Source organism: Micrasema longulum, unplaced genomic scaffold (genome assembly GCF_059751315.1).
Source record: "Micrasema longulum isolate JH-2025_06_02 unplaced genomic scaffold, ASM5975131v1 h1tg000194l, whole genome shotgun sequence".
NCBI classification, from domain to species: domain Eukaryota; kingdom Metazoa; phylum Arthropoda; class Insecta; order Trichoptera; family Brachycentridae; genus Micrasema; species Micrasema longulum.
Window position 1 is genome coordinate 207599 of NW_028277399.1, and position 18956 is coordinate 226554.

An 18956-nucleotide genomic window follows, 5' to 3' on the forward strand; every position below is an offset into this window, starting at 1 on the left:
ACTGAATTGATTAATTTCCTAACAATTTCTTAATGTCTACATGTTAACATATTTTTAATGGATTTTTAGTAATGTTCAAAAAAATTTAACCGACATTCGAGACATTTTTGAAAAACGGATTCTTACACAGAATCCACCACTGCCGGTAAGTAGCGTAGAGTTTGACATTTGCGAAACGAGTTCTTTATTTGAAAAAATATTTTTCCATGTTTTGGAATTCAACCACAAACAAAAGTACCAAGGTACCCACCTATGTAATTAAATCCAATGTTTGAATATTAAAAAAGTTTAGTTTTGGAATTCAATCAAATACATGTACTTAGGTACCTACATATCAATGAAAAGTATTTTTTCTTATATCCGGAAAGTTTTTGCACGTATTCACGATACAGTCATTTTTCTTTTATTATTATTTATTTATTGACGGACTTATTCGGTCCATTCCAACAATGGTATGCACATTTTAAATACAGGTACAAATAAAATACAACAAAATACAATTAAAGCCAGAACAAAAAAATAAAGAAATTACTGCCGCAAGACAAGATCTGGTCTATCTTAGTTCTTTCTTTTATTTTGCTTTCGAATTAAATGTCAAGGTCACGTCGAAACACGGTTGACGATTAAAGAATTACTAAATTCGCGTTGGACATGGATTGAGTGCCATAATCGCAGCGGCCTTCGTGGTGTAGTGGTCAAGACGCTTGACTCACGCACGGAAGGTTCCGGGTTCGATTCCCGGTGAGAACACAAAAAATTAAAATGTGATTTTTCTTGTTGTGGTGCAAAAAAAAAAAGTAAAAATGTAATAATTTTAGAGGGCTCAGGGTAAATCGCGCTCTGAATTTTCTTAATTAACACATATTCCTGTATTTTCTCCATGGGTTATTGGTACTAGAGTAGCGATTTTTGCATGATTTTGATTTAAGCGCGACGAGACCTCTTAGCTAATCGCATGAGGAGATAAAACGAAAAACTAACCCTTATTACGAATATATAAATAGCTTTAAAAAGTCAAAAATAAATAACGTGGGTAATCAATTACGAAAAAATGTTTGTTCAACCAGCTAATAGCAGGCAAGCTAACGTTCGGGCAGGACAACGTCTGTCGGGCCCGCTTGTTATTTATATAATAACAAATTACAAGACTACAGATTAATAATCTTTTTATGAATTTCGAGGACATAAATAAAATTCCAGCATTTTGCAATTAATGATAGAACATTTAAAGTCCTATTAGCAAGACTTTGCGATCTACCGGAAGGACGCACATTTTTTAATTAAGTATATGAGGATTTCTAGAATTGCATGCAGGACGCAATTTTCATTGTGTTTTAGCAAAATTTTAATGCCATTCGGCGGTCGATGTAATATTTTTTAATAAGTTTTGGCATTGACTTTTGAAAGCTTAGATTAGATTTCCACATTCACTAGTGAATCCTTCATCTCGCTTGAGACATCTTTTACACAAAATTGCATCTTTAGAGATGAATTAATATTTCATGCCCACGTCATAATTTAGAAATATATTTCATTCACTATCAGAACGCGCGTGGGCTAATGACGACTCGATGATTGTGCAAACAAATTTCTTTTCTCTCTTCGCCCATTCCTTCAGATAACCGCCTAATGAGGCTGAGGGCTGTGGGCGGGTCACGTGCTCTGGCCGGGCCGCCCACGGCCCATCCACCCGCCCAGGAATTTATCGACCGGGTATCGGAACTTGCTATTTATCTCCAGATGCTTAGGCGGGATTACCTTGCTGGCCTTTATTTCAAATATTACATTCACCAACATAAACATCGTCGCAGAGTATTACGCTACACGAAGGTAAGATGATCGGTCTCACGTTGCAGGTGTCAGCCCGGGGACTATGAAATATTGTAGTGTAAAAATATTTTATCTCAACCATGTCAGGAATCGAACCCGAGACCTCTTGCACGGTAGACAAACGCGCAGATTTTGCATTTACAGGGCTTATGACTTGTCATTGGCTGGTTTAAGTCGCCACTTTACACACTGTGTAACATTCACAATTCTGCCCACGTTCAACCATCCACAGTTCCTCAGCTCTTCCATCCGTCTACTTTTTGTGAAGCATAAGAATGAATCACTTCTTTACAATACCGCAGAGTGTGTGCGGACCAACTACTGCTTCACAAAATTATGACAGGAATAGTTGACTATACAGAACTACTTAGTTTGATAACAATACATGTGTCAGCCAGGATTTGTAGACGGTACCACCTGTTTCATGTACCAATAAGTAAAACATCGTATGTTAAAAATGCTTTTTTTCGTAAGACTTTTTCAGTGTACAATACAAAATTTAAAGATATAGATTACACAAACATCACTCTGTCAGATTTACAATTTACACTAAAAATGCATTATGTAACTTAGTAGACATTATAATAATAAATCTGTACATCTCCCTTCCCCTCCTTATCCTCTCTTCAAGCATTCTTGTCCTAATCCCGCCCAACTTACAGTAACTTTATGTTCTTAAAATAAATATTAAAAAATTCTTTGATTATTGAAAAATATTGACGAGTACATGAAAATAACATTTTTATATGTATACATTGTATGTATTTATTTGATATGTAATATATTTTCTTTACTAACTTATATACTTTGTGGAAATCTGTTATTAGTTTTGAGTTTAAACACTATATCTGTTTGTTATATAAGTATGTATGTAGAACTGTTGATTTCCCAATTATAATAAAATAAAATAAGCCCTGTAAGTGTCAGACCTCCATATTCAAAAAATACAACTTCGTCGTTTAAAAATATAAGAGAGATATGTAAAGTCTTGTATCGTATCTTGTATCCATAATTAAAATAATACTCAGAGTCCCGATACAGACATCTACTGAAGAAATATTCCATAAATCACAACTTATGACACCAAAACAATTATACGCTAAAACAATACTCACTTATAGATTCAAAAACTACTCTTACTTAAAATCTATAACCTACTTTCACTATCTAATAAAACAATTAGTAACGAGAAAGTGTTTAAAAAGGCTATAAAAAATGGATAGTGGAGCTAGGTAGAAGTAAAATGGATTGTCTCATTCGCCCATACCAATATTGAATCAACTGCTTCGCGAGTGTTTAGCTTATGTTAGGTTTTTGTTATTTTCATTGTGTGTTAATATAGATGTACATAAATACCTTGTTTTTAAAACTGTCTGAATATTTTTTTTATTTTTTATTTATTTATTCACACTTTTTATCAAAATACAATTCCATATTCACTTTGCCCAGCTAACAAGGGTACATACCCCGTTCCAAGCTAGGCAATTACATTTTAATATATTATAATACTTAACAAATTAATATAGAGCACAGACAAACAAAATATAAACTTATTCGGATACACATTTTGATTCATATACATACAGACATACACATATATACACACATGTATATATAAATATACACATATATACACATGTACATACACACACACACGTACATACACCCATGCGCATACACATACATACATTCATAAAAACATAGACAATTTATTTATGCGAAACTTCATGGTTGTCATCTATAAATATATATTTTTTAAATTATTCCTTATATTTGTTAATTATCTTTGTTTTTTTAAAGTTAGTCTTCTTTGTTTATTCTCAAATGTAATTTTTTTAAAGTATATTGTTAAGTGTCCTCGGCACGGGAAACCTCAGTGAGGTCACATTATTTTTATTATTAATTATAGTTTGTAAGCAAAAAATATGAATAAATAAATATAGTATGTAGATTCGTGTGACATCACAGTCACACAAGATTTAGTTATTTGGCGGCGATGTATACACGGTGTTTCAGGGCTAGCCCGCTAAACTTCAGAGGAACATTCCTCATGATAAGCTTAAAAAAAAATCCTTATAAAAATTTTCCAAAAAGTAATTAAAAAAAATAAATAATAATAATGATATCAAAATGGAGTAAATCTTTAATTTATCGGACTAGCATCCCTTCCGCAAACCCCCTACTCCTCCCCAACAAAATAAATTGCGATAAAAATGAATTTGACCAACGAAGCGATACGCATCATACGCCGACAAGGGAAGAGGATGGGTAGGAGAGGGGTAGAGGTTTGTGGAGGGAATGCTTGTCCGAGAAAATAAGGATTCACTACATTTAAAGTTTTTTTTTTTAAATGATTTTTTAGGAAAATTTTATTAAGATTTTTTTTAAAGCTTATAATGAGGAATATTCCTCTAAAGTTACGCGGTCTGGCCCTAAAAGACCGTGTATAAACAACATAATAAATGATTTTTTCACACTCAAATTGTTTCCATTTACTTGTTATAGACATAATTAGACGATTTACATCGCATTACATTAATAATGATTTAAAATGATGATTAAATCATCTAAACCCTGCGTTCATCCATTTTACCTAACGTCCATTTTGTCAACGTAATGTCCCGCGCTGTCACTTGCACCTGTGAGCCGCGCGGTGTTACCAACCGCAGAATATTTGCCTAAACGACGTAAAGGTACTTACTTGATGTATTCCCCCTTTTAATGGCACGTTGTTAATTTGAAAATAGATTTTACTCACAAAATTATTTTCTTTTTTTCTGTTGCCGTATTTTCTTTCTGAGTCAAAAAATATTTCTAATTTTTTTCAGTTTATTCAGAAAACAATATATGTATGTGATATTATTTATTTATTTGACAATATATATACATATAAGGGTGGGCATATTGCCTTAAGGCAATTTATTCCTACCTACCCAAACCGTTCAGTTTGAGAAAATTATAAATACATGACATATTGAATCTTACAATTTTATACAAAAATTAAAAACAAAGATTAACAAAATAAAAAATATTTATTTTAAAAAATTAACACTATACTATGAAGAGGGGAGAGGGGATGGGAAGGAAAGAAGAAGGATAAAGGAACAATTTAAATATTTAGATAGTGACATTTTAATCTTGACTCCAATGTAAATAAAGAAGAGGCAAGAATATTACAACTAAATACATATTTTACATTAACGTTTCTCATTACGTAAAAGAAAAAACAATTCTTGTGTTCATAATAGGAAGTGACGTCTTACAATGTGTTTATTTTATTTTTAATCAGTAAATATTTTCAGTTTAACATAAAAATTACAAAAAAATATTAATATCCAGTGTTTTCAATCAGTACTACACATAAAGTTCTAAAAAAAGTAGCCACATCCCAAGATTTATTTTTATTTTTGTTAATAAATGATCTGAGGGTGCGGTTTCCTAAAAATTACGCTACGGTCAACTGTGAAACTGGTGTCGCTGGTTCGATCCACGCCAGTTGCAAGAGAAAAAAATGGTCTAGGTTTTGTGGTGTATTTTATAACCTCCTTCCATATACCCCCTTTCCCTCCTGCTGACAGGACTCTAAAATAGAGACTAAGTCAGTTATTCCTTTAAAAAAATACAAACGCAATAAATAAAATAAAATCTTTTTTTCCGTGCAGTCTCTCAAGATTAAGAAGATAATGTGTTTTATAACAGTTTAATTACACGTTCAGACACTATCCAGAGGAATAATTTAAGTCGACATGTAGATTACGGAGGCGTGGGTTCGTTTCCTGGCTCGGTACGTACAAATCACTAATCACCGTGGGCTTCGCCTTTCTTCAGTACATAACTTAGTTCATAAACGTATTGTAAATATACAGATTAACTTGTCTCTAATGGATGCATTATACGGTCCAGAAACCTGTCAGATTTCATACAAAATAAACAAACTTCAGCAAATGGAAAACAACCCACCTTGCGTATTTTATATAAACATGAACGTGATACATTATGTATCTTTTTTGGGTAATCCCGTGCAAGTTGGATTCGTTTGTGAATTTCAATATATTTTTTAATGTATTTTTTTATTAATTCAAAATCTAATATTTATCGTTTACATATTTTTGAATTTATTAAGGCTTTTTAGACTGTGCCCGTGTCAAGCCACAATAATTAACAATAAAAAGTAAATCTCGAAGGATACTTTTATACACAAATTTTAAATATCCGGTGACCGGTTTCATCGCTTTTGCGACATCTTCGAGACTTGTATCTCTATTAACGGGTTCAATTAATAGATGATTCAAAATTATATGAAAGTAAATTAAATAAAGGATCATTATCTTTTTGTATTTTTTCGGGTTAACCAATGAGTTGATCTAATGCTATTTTAATGAGTTCAAGTATATTTTTTTTATTTTTGGATATACATACTGTATTTTTAAAATATATATACTGGGTATTCCAAAATTGTAGATTAAAGTATTACTCGTCTTTTATTTCTATAATAAATTACAATTAACTTCCATCAAGAATTTTCACTTACAAACTTAAATGTTTTAAAAAACACATTGCAAAATTATTTGAATTATATTAACATGTGATGCAATTATATTATATTTGCATTTATACTTACGTATTTTTAGTTTTTTTTTAATTATTGTTATATTAGTATAGAACTACTTATACTTTGAAAGATAAAAAATCTCCATCTTAGAACAGGATAAGCCATGTTAGATGGAGACTATCTTAAACAGAGAACGCTCCGTTTTCATGTTCTATTCACTAGTTTTATATAGATTCCCTGTTATTAAATATGTGTACTTATGTACTTACGTTAAATTTATAAAATACAATAAATAAATAAATAGAATAACAATCCGGAAAAACAAAGTATAAATAATAAATTTTCAAAGAAGACAACGTAAAAAAAAAATTATTGAAATCAATAGAAAATATTACAAAAACATAATTGAAATGATAATTAAGATATGGTTTCTTTAAACTCACTCTATACTGTAGTATGAAATTAGAGTAATATACAGGGTGTTCTTCAAACCCTGTCACATCCGAAACCACGATATTCAGTATGAGCGAGAAGACATATTAGCACATTAAAATACATTTTAAGAACGACTAAAACCTAAAAAATAAAATATAGAAAAAACAAATGGTTGCTTACTTCTGCAGTGGAGAAACGAGGAGGAAAAAGTAGGGAGTCTGATACACTGTCAACCGCACGGCCACGCCCCCCTCGCTTCTTCCCTGCAGAAGTATGCAACCATTTGTTTTTTTTTTTAATATTTGATTTTTAAAAAAATTCTTCGTTTTAAATATTTTTTTAAATATGCTAATATGTCTTCTTGCCTATATTGAACATCGTGGTTTCGGATGTGACAGGGTTTAAAGAACACCTGTATAATGTGCCAAATATCAGTGAGTACTAAATTAAATCATACAAAAATAAATAATGAAAAAACATAAAAATATCAAGATATATAAAAAGCAAATAAAAGTAGTAATTTTCGCTAATCTCGAACTTTAAAAAGGTTGACAGCCTTGTCCCTATACATACTTATTCTTATTGCGCCTATCCTATCCACAGATTAATTTCAAATTATAAAATAAACCGCAGAATACAGTGAGTATTAAAAAAAATAGTTATACGATTTCTTACTCGAAATAATTATAATATTAATTGTTTTGTTTCTGACCCGTGTAATACAGCCACTACACACACGGAGAGGTAACATTTCTAATTTTATGGAGGTACTAAAAAGAAAAGATGTTTTTTACAAGTAAGCATGGCTTATTAAACTTCATTATTCATTTGATTTTATTTCTTAATATGGCTGAGGGCCAGTTGCATAAAAAAAGTCAAGTAAAATAAAGTATAAGTATAAATAAATTGCAGAATCATCTGCAGGCGATTACTAGTACTTAATTTAACTCGGAAGAGTCTTAAATACATAAAATAAAGTAATATGCTAATTAAAAATACTTAACTTCAATATCAATACATAGATGGCGCTCCAACACGCTAGTGAATGGTTTCTCATTTAATAAGATATATACAAAAATCAAAATGTTACCTGTGTCGATATTCGCTAATAAGCGGAATGGGGAATGTTGTAAAACGTAAAGTGGCCACTTAACCCAGCCAATGACAGGTCATAAGCCCTGTAAACGCTTGAATATCCATAATCCTGAATTTGAAAAAATTCTACCTCATCTCTGTAGGGATATTAATATAAAATAAAGATGAATGATTAATTTTTAAATTTATTTCAACAGAGAGGGAAATTTTTTGAGAAGGGGATATGGAAGTCTAGGAATTTACAGGGCTTATGACCTGTCATTGGCTGGTTTAAGTGGCAACTTTACCACTGTGTAACATTCACCATTCTGCCTATGTTTGAACATCCACATTTCCTCAAATCTTCCATCTGTTGACTTTTGTGAAGTAAAAGAGCTGAAACCTTTATCACGTGGGTGAGATTCATACGGCTGAACAAAATCACCTACTAGGCAACGCCTGAAAACAATTTTCCAATTTTTATACTTCTTCTTTTACCACGTAGTGAATTCAACAATGTTTGAGTATGTCCAAATGCTTGCAGACTGGCTGGATTTCCTCCACAGTGTGTAAAGTGGCCACTTAAACCAGCCAATGACAGGTCATAAGCCCTGTAAATGCCTAGACCATATTCCCTTCTCAAAAATGTTTTACCTCTCTGTTGAAATAAATTTAAATATAAACAACTCCCTAGGGAGGAAATCCAGCCAGTCTGCAAGCATTTGGACATACTCAAACATTGTTAAATTAAAAGATGTAAATTTGTTGCAACAGAGAGAGAAATATTTTTGAGACGGGAATATGGAAGTACGGCTTTTACAGGGCTTATGACCAGTGACTGGTTTAATTGGCCACTTTACACACTGTGTAACATTCACCATTCTGCCTATGTTTAAACATCCTCATTTCCTCAACCCTTCCGTCTGTTGACTTTTGTGAAATAAAAAAGCTGAAACGTTTATCATGTGGGTCAGATCCATCCGGCTGAACCATTTTACTTACTGGGAAACGTAGACCCTTCAAATGTAGACTTCAACATTTTCTTACAACTGGTGGCAACTTTACCACTGTGTAACATTCACCATTCTGCCTATGTTTGAACATCCACATTTCCTCAAATCTTCCATCTGTTGACTTTTGTGAAGTAAAAGAGCTGAAACCTTTATCGCGCGGGTGAGATTCATACGGCTGAACAAAATCACCTACTAGGCAACGCCTGAAAACAATTTTCCAATTTTTATACTTCTTCTTTTACCACGTAGTTAATTCAACAATGTTTGAGTATGTCCAAATGCTTGCAGACTGGCTGGATTTCCTCCACAGTGTGTAAAGTGGCCACTTAAACCAGCCAATGACAGGTCATAAGCCCTGTAAATGCCTAGACTTCCATATTCCCTTCTCAAAAATGTTTTCCCTCTCTGTTGAAATAAATTTAAATATAAACAACTCCCTAGGGAGGAAATCCAGCTAGTCTGCAAGCATTTGGACATACTCAAACATTGTTAAATTAAAAGATGTAAATTTGTTGCAACAGAGAGAGAAATATTTTTAAAACGGGTATATGGAAGTATAGGCTTTTACAGGGCTTATGACCAGTGACTGGTTTAATAGGGTATTTTCACGTTTTTTTTTTATTTTGCAAAAAAATTGAAAAAAAAATTACGATGGTAACTGTACAGTTTTTATTTTTTTATGTCCACGCGTTAATTTTTCAGAGCGGTTTAAAAACGTATACTTTGAATTGGCGCCAAAACGAACATTCGAATGCCGTATGGGCTTGTGACGTCACGCGTTACGAATTTGACTGACCGTTCAAACAAATTCATACGAATTTGTATAGCCTACGTGTTGTTTTTGTTGTAATTGGTTGTTTTAACTAATTAACGCGCATAAAATGTCTTTAGTTATAAGATACAAGTACTGTTTAATTCCGATGTGCACAAACACTACGGTGAAGACGCAAAATAAAGCTTTTTTCGCCATTCCTAGTACCTAATGAAAAAATGCAGAAAAAATGGTTTAACGCATTTGAACGTTATGAAACGAGATGTTAAAAAAAACAAACCACTATTCTTTTTCCGTAGGTCTTGTTCAGTACGAAATACTATATTTTATGGTGTAGACTGTAGACTATAAACATTTACTAACAGTAGGTACTGAAATTAGCACTTATAAAGCTTGACAGGTACTACAATACTAAAATAGTTTATTCTTTGAACGTTATTGTTTATATTTGTATTATATTTCTGTACTTATGTTACTTAGTTTAATTTGTGGAACTGTTGGTTTTCTATATGAATAAAAAATAAAATTACAAAAAATTGCTGTATGAAAACCTACCTTATTTATTTGTGAAATTTATTGCATTTACAAAATAGCAACTGACCTTGAGATGCTGGACAGTCTTCACACTTGCAGGAATCTATTATTTCCTAGACTTCATCGCAAACCAACGTCACCGAGTACGATTTGGTTCTAACTTAAAGTTCTGCTGGGGTGACTCGACCTTTTACCATTCAAATATCACCCGTCCGTTTTACTTGAATGTAATCTATGGCACTGTCTCCATAATTTACCCTAGCTGATATATTGAGTAAATCACATTTAATAAAAAAAGGCATTAACACACACTCGAGCAACAGAGATGTTTACAAGCAATGGTATTTTCTGGATTATGTTGTGTCAAAGTCACGTTACTTCCCTTTTGCATTAAATGTACGCTAAACAATATATTTATAGTACATGCAAATAATACAACTATTTGAATGAATACATTCTGGAAGCAAACATTATATATTTGCTTACCTTACGGCCTTTAAATTTCTATACTCGAACTTAAAAAGTTTGTATTGGATGAGAAAAAAATACCCATCATGATTATATCTATTTTGGGCAAGTTATCGGACTTTCCTTGTAAAAAACCAATTTTAGTTCTAATGCTATGGATGTTTATAAATGAAAACAAAAAAAAAACAAAGGAAAAGACGAAATTTAACTAGAAAAAACAAATAAAAAGCCACAAGCCGCCCGCGTCGGAGTATCTCAGTATAGGATTTGAGTGAACGTAGGATATATAAGTCACGCGTGACGTCATCAACCCTTTTGGCCAGTTACGGGCCGTTTTATTTCTATCAAACTTTAAATAGGAAATTATAAATGAAAACATTCGTTTCAGATTTTGATAGTTATATGGTTCGAATCGTAAAAATATTCTTTAAATACTGAATATATTAAAAATCATATCCCCAGTTTATGAAAATACCTTATTGGCCACTTTACACACTGTGTAACATTCATCATTCTGCCTATGTTTAAACATCCTCATTTCCTCAACCCTTCCGTCTGTTGACTTTTGTGAAATAAAAAAGCTGAAACGTTTATCATGTGGGTCAGATCCATCCGGCTGAACCATTTTACTTACTGGGAAACGTAGACCCTTCAAATTTCTAGACTTCAACATTTTCTTACAACTGGTGGGAAACAAACCCGCGAATCCAATTTTACAGTTAGCTGTTTTACCAACTGCGCCAAGGCCCCTTTCAAATGATTTCAAAAGATTCACATACAAATTCAATGTCTTTAAAAATTCACTTACCCGCCTTAATACTAACTATTTATGTTTGTCATGACTGAATTTATCTTTTCAAATTAAAAAAGATTCATGAATAAAATACCTTTTCAATTGATTTTTATAGGTACATCTTTTTATACCAGTTTTTTAGGCGTCGCTTGGTGGGTGAAGTAATATTAAGCCAGAATTATATCCCACATCAATAAAGGTTTCAGCTCTATTACTTCACAAAAGTCAAGATACGGAAGAGTTGAAGAAATAAGAATGTTTAAACATAGGCAAAAAGTGAAGTTACGCAGCCAGCGACGTCATAAGTCCTTTAAATGCCTTGACTTTCACATCTTTGAGCGGATAAAATTACATGCACCGAGCAACTTCTTAGCTCACAGACCATTGTTTGTTATTCCTACAATAGCTAAAGAAATATCTCCTTTTTCTTCCTCTATCCCCCTGTCATCTTTTCTTTTATTTTTTTCCCCATTGAGTACTAGTATTGATTTAAATTAATTTACACACAAATATTGTAATTTCAATTTTTGTATAACTCAATTTTTTTTCTATTGAAAACGCTTTAAACTTTAAATGAAATAAACACCACTTTTGTGTTTTATTGGTTGATTAGAATTAATTGGCAGGTCTGCAGTAATGTATATGTAAATTTTTAATAAGTAAATAAATTCCCTTCTCAAATATATACCTCGTCTCTGTTGCAATAAACTTCAATCTAAATAACTCCCTAAGGAGGGAAATCCAGCCTTCAAGCATTTGGCCACGCTCAAATAAAATAATAATTATTCGATAAATCAACAACCTTGAATGATGTATCAATATTAAAATGTGTGGCTTGTAAATTATAATTTATGAATTATTTTGCTTTCATACAAAAAATATAATTAGTAATGATTTAGAATTAATGTGCTTGTTTTGCTGATTGAGATTTTTTATTAAAAATCACTGGCGTCTCTGCATATGTCTTACGTTTGTAATGCAAGAGTAGGTACTCGTATAAGTTTTTTAAATTTATTTTTTTGACCCCAAAATGTTCGATTAACCTTGACCGCAGAGTCTGCGATTCGTAAACACCTGAAATAAATTATTATCTCCTTTTTTGTACTGGAGGCTGTAATATTCACATGGCTGTATAAGGTGCTTGGCACTTAAACAGTACTGCGTTCGCTAAATTCCGATAAACATAAACGATGCATTTTTCATGTTTCGATTTGATGCCGAGTGTTCCTGGCCGTTCTACTTTTCATTTTCTCCGTCTGTTTTCTAAAACAAAATTGTCTGATTTTACTTGAAAAATTGTTTCAGGATACTTTGGTAAATACCTGAACAAGTACAATGGCTCGTACATCCCTCCCGGTTGGCGAGAGTGGGGAGGTCTCATCATGAACAGCAAATACTACAACTACAGCATCAACATGAACGGGAAGAAGATCAAACATGGATTCGACTACCAAAAGGTATGAGGCACGCGTACTAAATAATCATACTCCTATTTCAGGTAGGTTGAAAGCGGATAGTTCAACACCCAACCAGACGTATAATAAATACGAATCAGTACAACAAGTACATACATTTTGAATAATCAAAACATATAATAAATCTACCAATAGTAAGTATCGGCCGGCCTCGTGGTGTAATGGTCAGCGCGTTTGCCTACCATGCACGAGGTCTCGAAATCGATTCCCGGCATGGTTGATATGAAATATTTATTTAAAAGGGTGTTTTCACACCATAATATTTCATAATCCCTGGACTGGTACCTGAAGCGTAAGACTGGTCACCTTACCTTCATGTAACAGAAATGATCCAGATACGATGCGATTGGAGTATTAATGCAGTGTCCTATGCCCAATTAGGTGCGAAAAGGGAATGATGATAATAATAGCAAGTATAAAATGCATATACAGTATAAAATTGTGAATTTTTTCTCCAATATTTTAATTCCGAATTACAACGTTACAGTGGCAAACAAAAGCTTCTAAAAATACCCCGACCTAATTCTGTGTTATTTCTGTTCCTTAGCTTCTGATTCCCGATCATCCCCTGCAAGACAACTTTCCTTTCCGGATTCTGTGTTACCTCTGTTCCTTGGTTTCTAATTCCAATCGTCCCTTTCAGGACTACCGCCGCTTCCTGATTCTGTGGTGATTCTGTTTCTTGGTGTCTTATTACCGATTGTTCTTTCCAGGACAACCCCCCCTTCATCAGTCTGTTACTTCTGTCTCTTTATATTAGGCTCTCAGTCGTCGCTTCTAGGACTACTACCTCTTCCTTATTCTGTGTTACTTCTGTCTCTTGCTTTGAGACACCCGATCATCGTTTCCAAGACAACTATCCCTCCGTCATTCTATGTTACTTCTGTTCCATGGTTTTTCACTCCCGATCCTCCTTTCCAGAACTATTACCGATTCTCGCTTGTGTAACTTATGTATCGATTTCTGTAATTGCTGTCCCTTGGTTTCTTTTTTTTGCACTACAACATGCCAGGAGGCCCAATTACAGTAGTGAATTACATCACGAAACACCCAGGCTTGAAAAAATTAAATTAAATATTTGTGTTTTCACCGGGAATCTAACCTAGAACCTTCCGTGTGTGAGTCAAGCGTCTTGACCACTACACCACGGAGGCCGCCTTTTCTCTTCTTCTGACTCGCTCGTCTCTTGCAGGACTACTACCCCGACCTGATCGCCAACGACTCCCTGGCCTTCCTGCGCCACAGCAAACAGCGCTCGTCCAGGAAGCCAGTCCTGCTGGTGCTGTCCTTCCCCGCCCCCCACGGCCCCGAGGACGCTGCCCCGCACTTCACACACCTGTTCTTCAATGTCACAACCCACCAGTAAGTAGACTGAACGATATCATTATATAGTTGTGCATCTTCAGTGAACCTTTTCCCCTTAAATAGTTCAGTTTTCGACTAATTAATATATTGATGTGTTGGAGAGAGGTATTGTGTCCTGATTTTACCACTTAGTATGATTATGGAATATTGCGTTGTTGTAATCTGCCGCGGCTAAAAATACGGCCGCCAGAGCGTTTGGAATACCAGCCCAGAGAGGTACCGCCACTTACAAGAGATATTATTACCGATCAACAGTTCTAACACGACAAAAAAACATCTGTTACATAATCAAATCCGTTTTGATTTTACCTCATTAAAGATCATAATATTATGACCATTTCTCAGTTTGATTATTCTGTGACCGGTTCCTCACAGAACAACATTAATACGGACTAATGGAATGTTGCGGAGATTATTTGCATTCACAATTTACATATCTACGCGAAATACACAAGTGCCTTAGTGCATGCTTATCCATAATACAATATCAATATACGAGTGTGTGTTTACGTAGTACACTAGTTGCATAGCAACTTGAATTGTGCATGTGAAACAAGAGACGTTATTATCCTTTCCGAGCCTGTAGCTCAATCACAAATAACTATCGACGTGCTAATAAGCGACGCGATAACAATTTCTCACCGTGGTTGTTTATCGTATTCGCTATCACAATGCAACATCCGTGAACACCTAATATTAAATGTCAAAATAATCACGTTTCGCGACGTATAATCCTGCTGCGCAATCACATATTTGAATTTCACCGGTGTAAATATGGAAAATATTCCAAAACTGCTATTTGTATTTATGATTTATCATGCGATTTATTGCATTTAGCCGGCGGCGGCGGTTGGCAAGGCAAATGTAAAGAAAAGCAGTCGCCATAGTAATTGTAGTTTAATTTTTACTTTTTTGTATTAGGTACTCCTTACTATTTTGCAAATGCAATATATTGTAATATTTTTTATAGTAAACGCCGATTTTTCGCCAATGAACTGTATTTATTTACGAAGAAAACAAAAAACAAACCGACACGAGCGTTGACTTATGACTGCGATAACTTAAGCGTGTTTATTATTGTTCATTGTGGTAGCTCAAATGCTTAGCATGTTTTTAAGCTCGTCGATAGTTATTTGTGATTGAGCTACTCAAGGTGAAAAAATCCGCAAGTTCCTGAGGGGGAACTAAGAACACTCCAGCCAAAATGCTATAAATTAATTCGTGACATAATATTTTTTTACTAGTCTTTTTTTTTTGAAAAAAACATGTTTACACAGTTTTTTACAGATAACATAAAATATATATGATTTAAGTAGTGATTTAATTTAATTCAATACTTTACACGGTGATACAAATGCGAAAAGTGCGAGGTACAATAATAAAAATAACATAATATTATACAATAACAAAAACAAATAAATTCAAGCGTTCAAAAGAAAGATAAATCCTATAAAATATTATTTTTTTTTACTACTATTCTTCTTCATTCCCTTTCCGCACCTAATGCTGCATAGGGCACTGCATTGGTACACCAATCGCAGCGTACCTTGATCATTTTTGTTACATGAAGGCAAGATGATCAGTCTTTCGCTTCAGATACCAGTCCAGGGACTCTGAAATATTCTAGTGTAAAAACACCCTTTTAACAACAATGTTTTGAGTTTGTCCAAATTTTTGTAGTCAACAGATGGAAGAATTGAAGGTTATATAGATGTTCAAAAATGGGTTCGAACCGTCAGTAGGGTCGCAGTGATTCACATCTTGCTGGAGGGTGTGGTTCTCCATTAAATGCTGCGAATGCCCAGTTGCATTCCACCGGCAACATTACTGACTAGTGCAATTCGTAAGCGTACGCGTCGCGAACCCCGGGCAATCACAGCAGATAACGAGAGGATGAAAGGCGAATTTCTGGCGCCTCCAGCTAAGGGAAGGTAACCCCGACAAAAAATCCACCAGAGAAAGCAACGGGAAACCACTCTGGTCATCTTTTCCCGGGAATCACTATGGCGAGTACATCAAGCCGTTGTCCAACAAGGCCTCGGAGTAGCGCAGGACCGAGATGCTTTCGCAGTAGTGATCGCCAACGTCGGGGGGACCTGATAAGACACCGCAAGAAGAAGAAGATGTTCAAATATAGACTGAATGGTGAATGTTACACAGTGTATAAAGTGATCTCTTAAACCAGCCAATGACAGGTCATTAGCCCTGTAGATGCCTAGACTTCTATATTGTCTTCTCTAAAATGCTCTGCATCTCTGTTGTTATATGTTAAAAAAACCCTTTTAAATAAATTTTCGTATCAACCATGTCAGGAATCGAACCCGGGACCTCTAGCGTGGTAGGCAAACGCGCTAACCATCACACCACGAGACCGAAAAACTGTCATATTAGTTTTCATAAAACTGTTTTATAATATTTCGAATTTTCTGCGATATAAATCTGCGGAAAAATCGATAAAATCCAACTTTTTGATGCACTAGTTTACATATTTATATATTTATTATATATATACGGCATAAGCCAATTACAACAGTTACATGAAGAAACATAAATGCAAGAAACTGAACAAAAAGAACATTAAACTATTTAGCAAAGACAAACAAGGGCAAAACAATAATAGTATACAATATATTTATAATTCGCCAATAATAAATGCGTTTCCACTTTTTATCTCCTTGGCGTAGTGTTTGCGCTTTGGTTTTACACTTCCTACTTCGGATACTCAATAAAAGTGTATATCAGTTTATTCGAGATGTCGGTCCGTATAAAACGGGTGCAGTTAACTAGAGACCTCGGTCTGTCCGCCATTTTATGACATTACTCCCCGCTAAACGTGTTCTGGGGAGATTTCATACAAAATAAACAAACTTCGGCAAATTGAAAACAGCAAAGCGGTTACCTTGCATAGTTATAACCTAACCTATCGTGTTATTCTATATTTATTTTATAAAGCATTTTTTCTTTTTGCGGTGCCTTATCAGGGCCTCGATTATGATGGGAATATAAAGACGTCATACCGAAGGTAAATTCTCTCTGGCGATTACAAAGATATACTACCGACCCCCACCTTCAAGATAGGTACATCGATATGAAACAAGAGGAAGCGTACGTCACGGTACACATTTCTACGCTCTGAAATGACATAGCTTCAGTATGACTTCATAGTTGAAGATAAAATTCTCCCGACCGACTACATAGATATACTACCGATCCCCCCACCGTCAAGTTTTGATGTAAGTACATCGGTTTATACTGACGGGTCTCGAACCCATCGATACGTTTATCTACGCATTAAAAGTGTAAAAAAAAATGGATACTTTTCTTTTTTCTTTTTCTTTTTTCTTTTCTTTTTCTTTTTCTTTTTCTTTTCTTTTCTTTTCCTTTTGAAAATGAAATTTTTAAACAGTTAGAAGGAGTGGCTATGGGCAATCCTTTATCGCCGGTTCTAGCAAACTTTTTCATGGAGACATTTGAAGAAACGGCCTTGGACACAGCTCCGTATGCACCCAAAGTATGGCTTCGATACGCAGATGACGTATTTGTCATTTGGAATCATGGTGCAGAAAGATTAACAGTGTTTTTAGACCACCTAAATAATCTCCACCCGGCAATACAGTTTTACTATGGAAGTAGAGGAGGACAAAAGCCTATCTTTTCTAGACGTCAAATTAAGCAGAAAGGAAGATGGCAGACTGGGACATACGGTGTATAGAAAACCCACACATACAAACCGGTATCTCCATGCTACCTCACATCACCACCCATCTCAACAATTAGGCATCATAAACACGCTGGCCAGAAGGGCAACACGTATTTGTGAAGAAAGTAACCTAGAAGAGGAATTGAATATACTGACAAAAGTATTAGAAAGTAATGGCTATGAAAAGAAGGATATAAAAAGAAGAATAATGTCGGTAACAAATCCAAAGAATATTTCCAAGATGGATGATGCTAATACGGATAAAAGAATAGCGTTCCTTCCCTATGTCAAAAATGTCACGGATAGAATGGCAAAAACGCTTAAGAAACGGGACATAAGGACAGTGTTCGGTACGACCTCAAAAGTAAGAAACTTACTAAAATCAGTAAAAGATCGGGACCCACTTGAAACAGATGGAGTATATAAATTAAATTGCAAAAGCTGTGAAACAGTCTACATAGGCAGACTGCCAGAAACATAATGACAAGAATAAAAGAGCACAAGAGTGCATGCAAGTTGGGCTACCCGGATAAATCAGCTCTTGCAGAGCACTACATAGAAACAGGGCATAATTTCTCATTTGAGCCAAATGTCCTTGGAAAGCCCAAAAATCATCAAGCCCGTTTAATAAAGGAAGCCATAGAAATATACAAGCATCCTAATAACATAAACAGGGATGATGGGTTACGACTACGAACCTCATGGTACCCGGTGCTTCCAAAGCCCACGGTACAAACTCCACACACTTAACCGCATACATTGCCCGACTGCGACACGGTACAAATTCCTCACAATTAAACACACTAAAAACTACACTCATACATTCAGCCCTGAAGATGGACACTGCAATGTGCTCCGAAACGTCGGCAATACAAAGCCCACAAACACGGCATAATAACCCAGAAAAATACTATCTGTATTACACTGTCTGTAAATAAGTTATCA

At 34.5% G+C, this 18956-nt stretch overlaps 1 protein-coding gene across 2 annotated transcripts in view; it reads left to right on the forward strand.

Moving 5' to 3' along the window:
• Positions 1–18956, forward strand: part of Sulf1 (Extracellular sulfatase Sulf1) — a 143456-nt gene that overhangs the window by 80820 nt on the left and 43680 nt on the right. For both annotated transcript variants that reach the window (XM_088243169.1, XM_088243170.1), the window contains exons 4-5: positions 12777–12928; positions 14139–14308. In XM_088243169.1, the coding sequence (XP_088099295.1) occupies positions 12777–12928; positions 14139–14308 (322 nt within the window). The remainder of the gene's footprint in view (positions 1–12776; positions 12929–14138; positions 14309–18956) is intronic.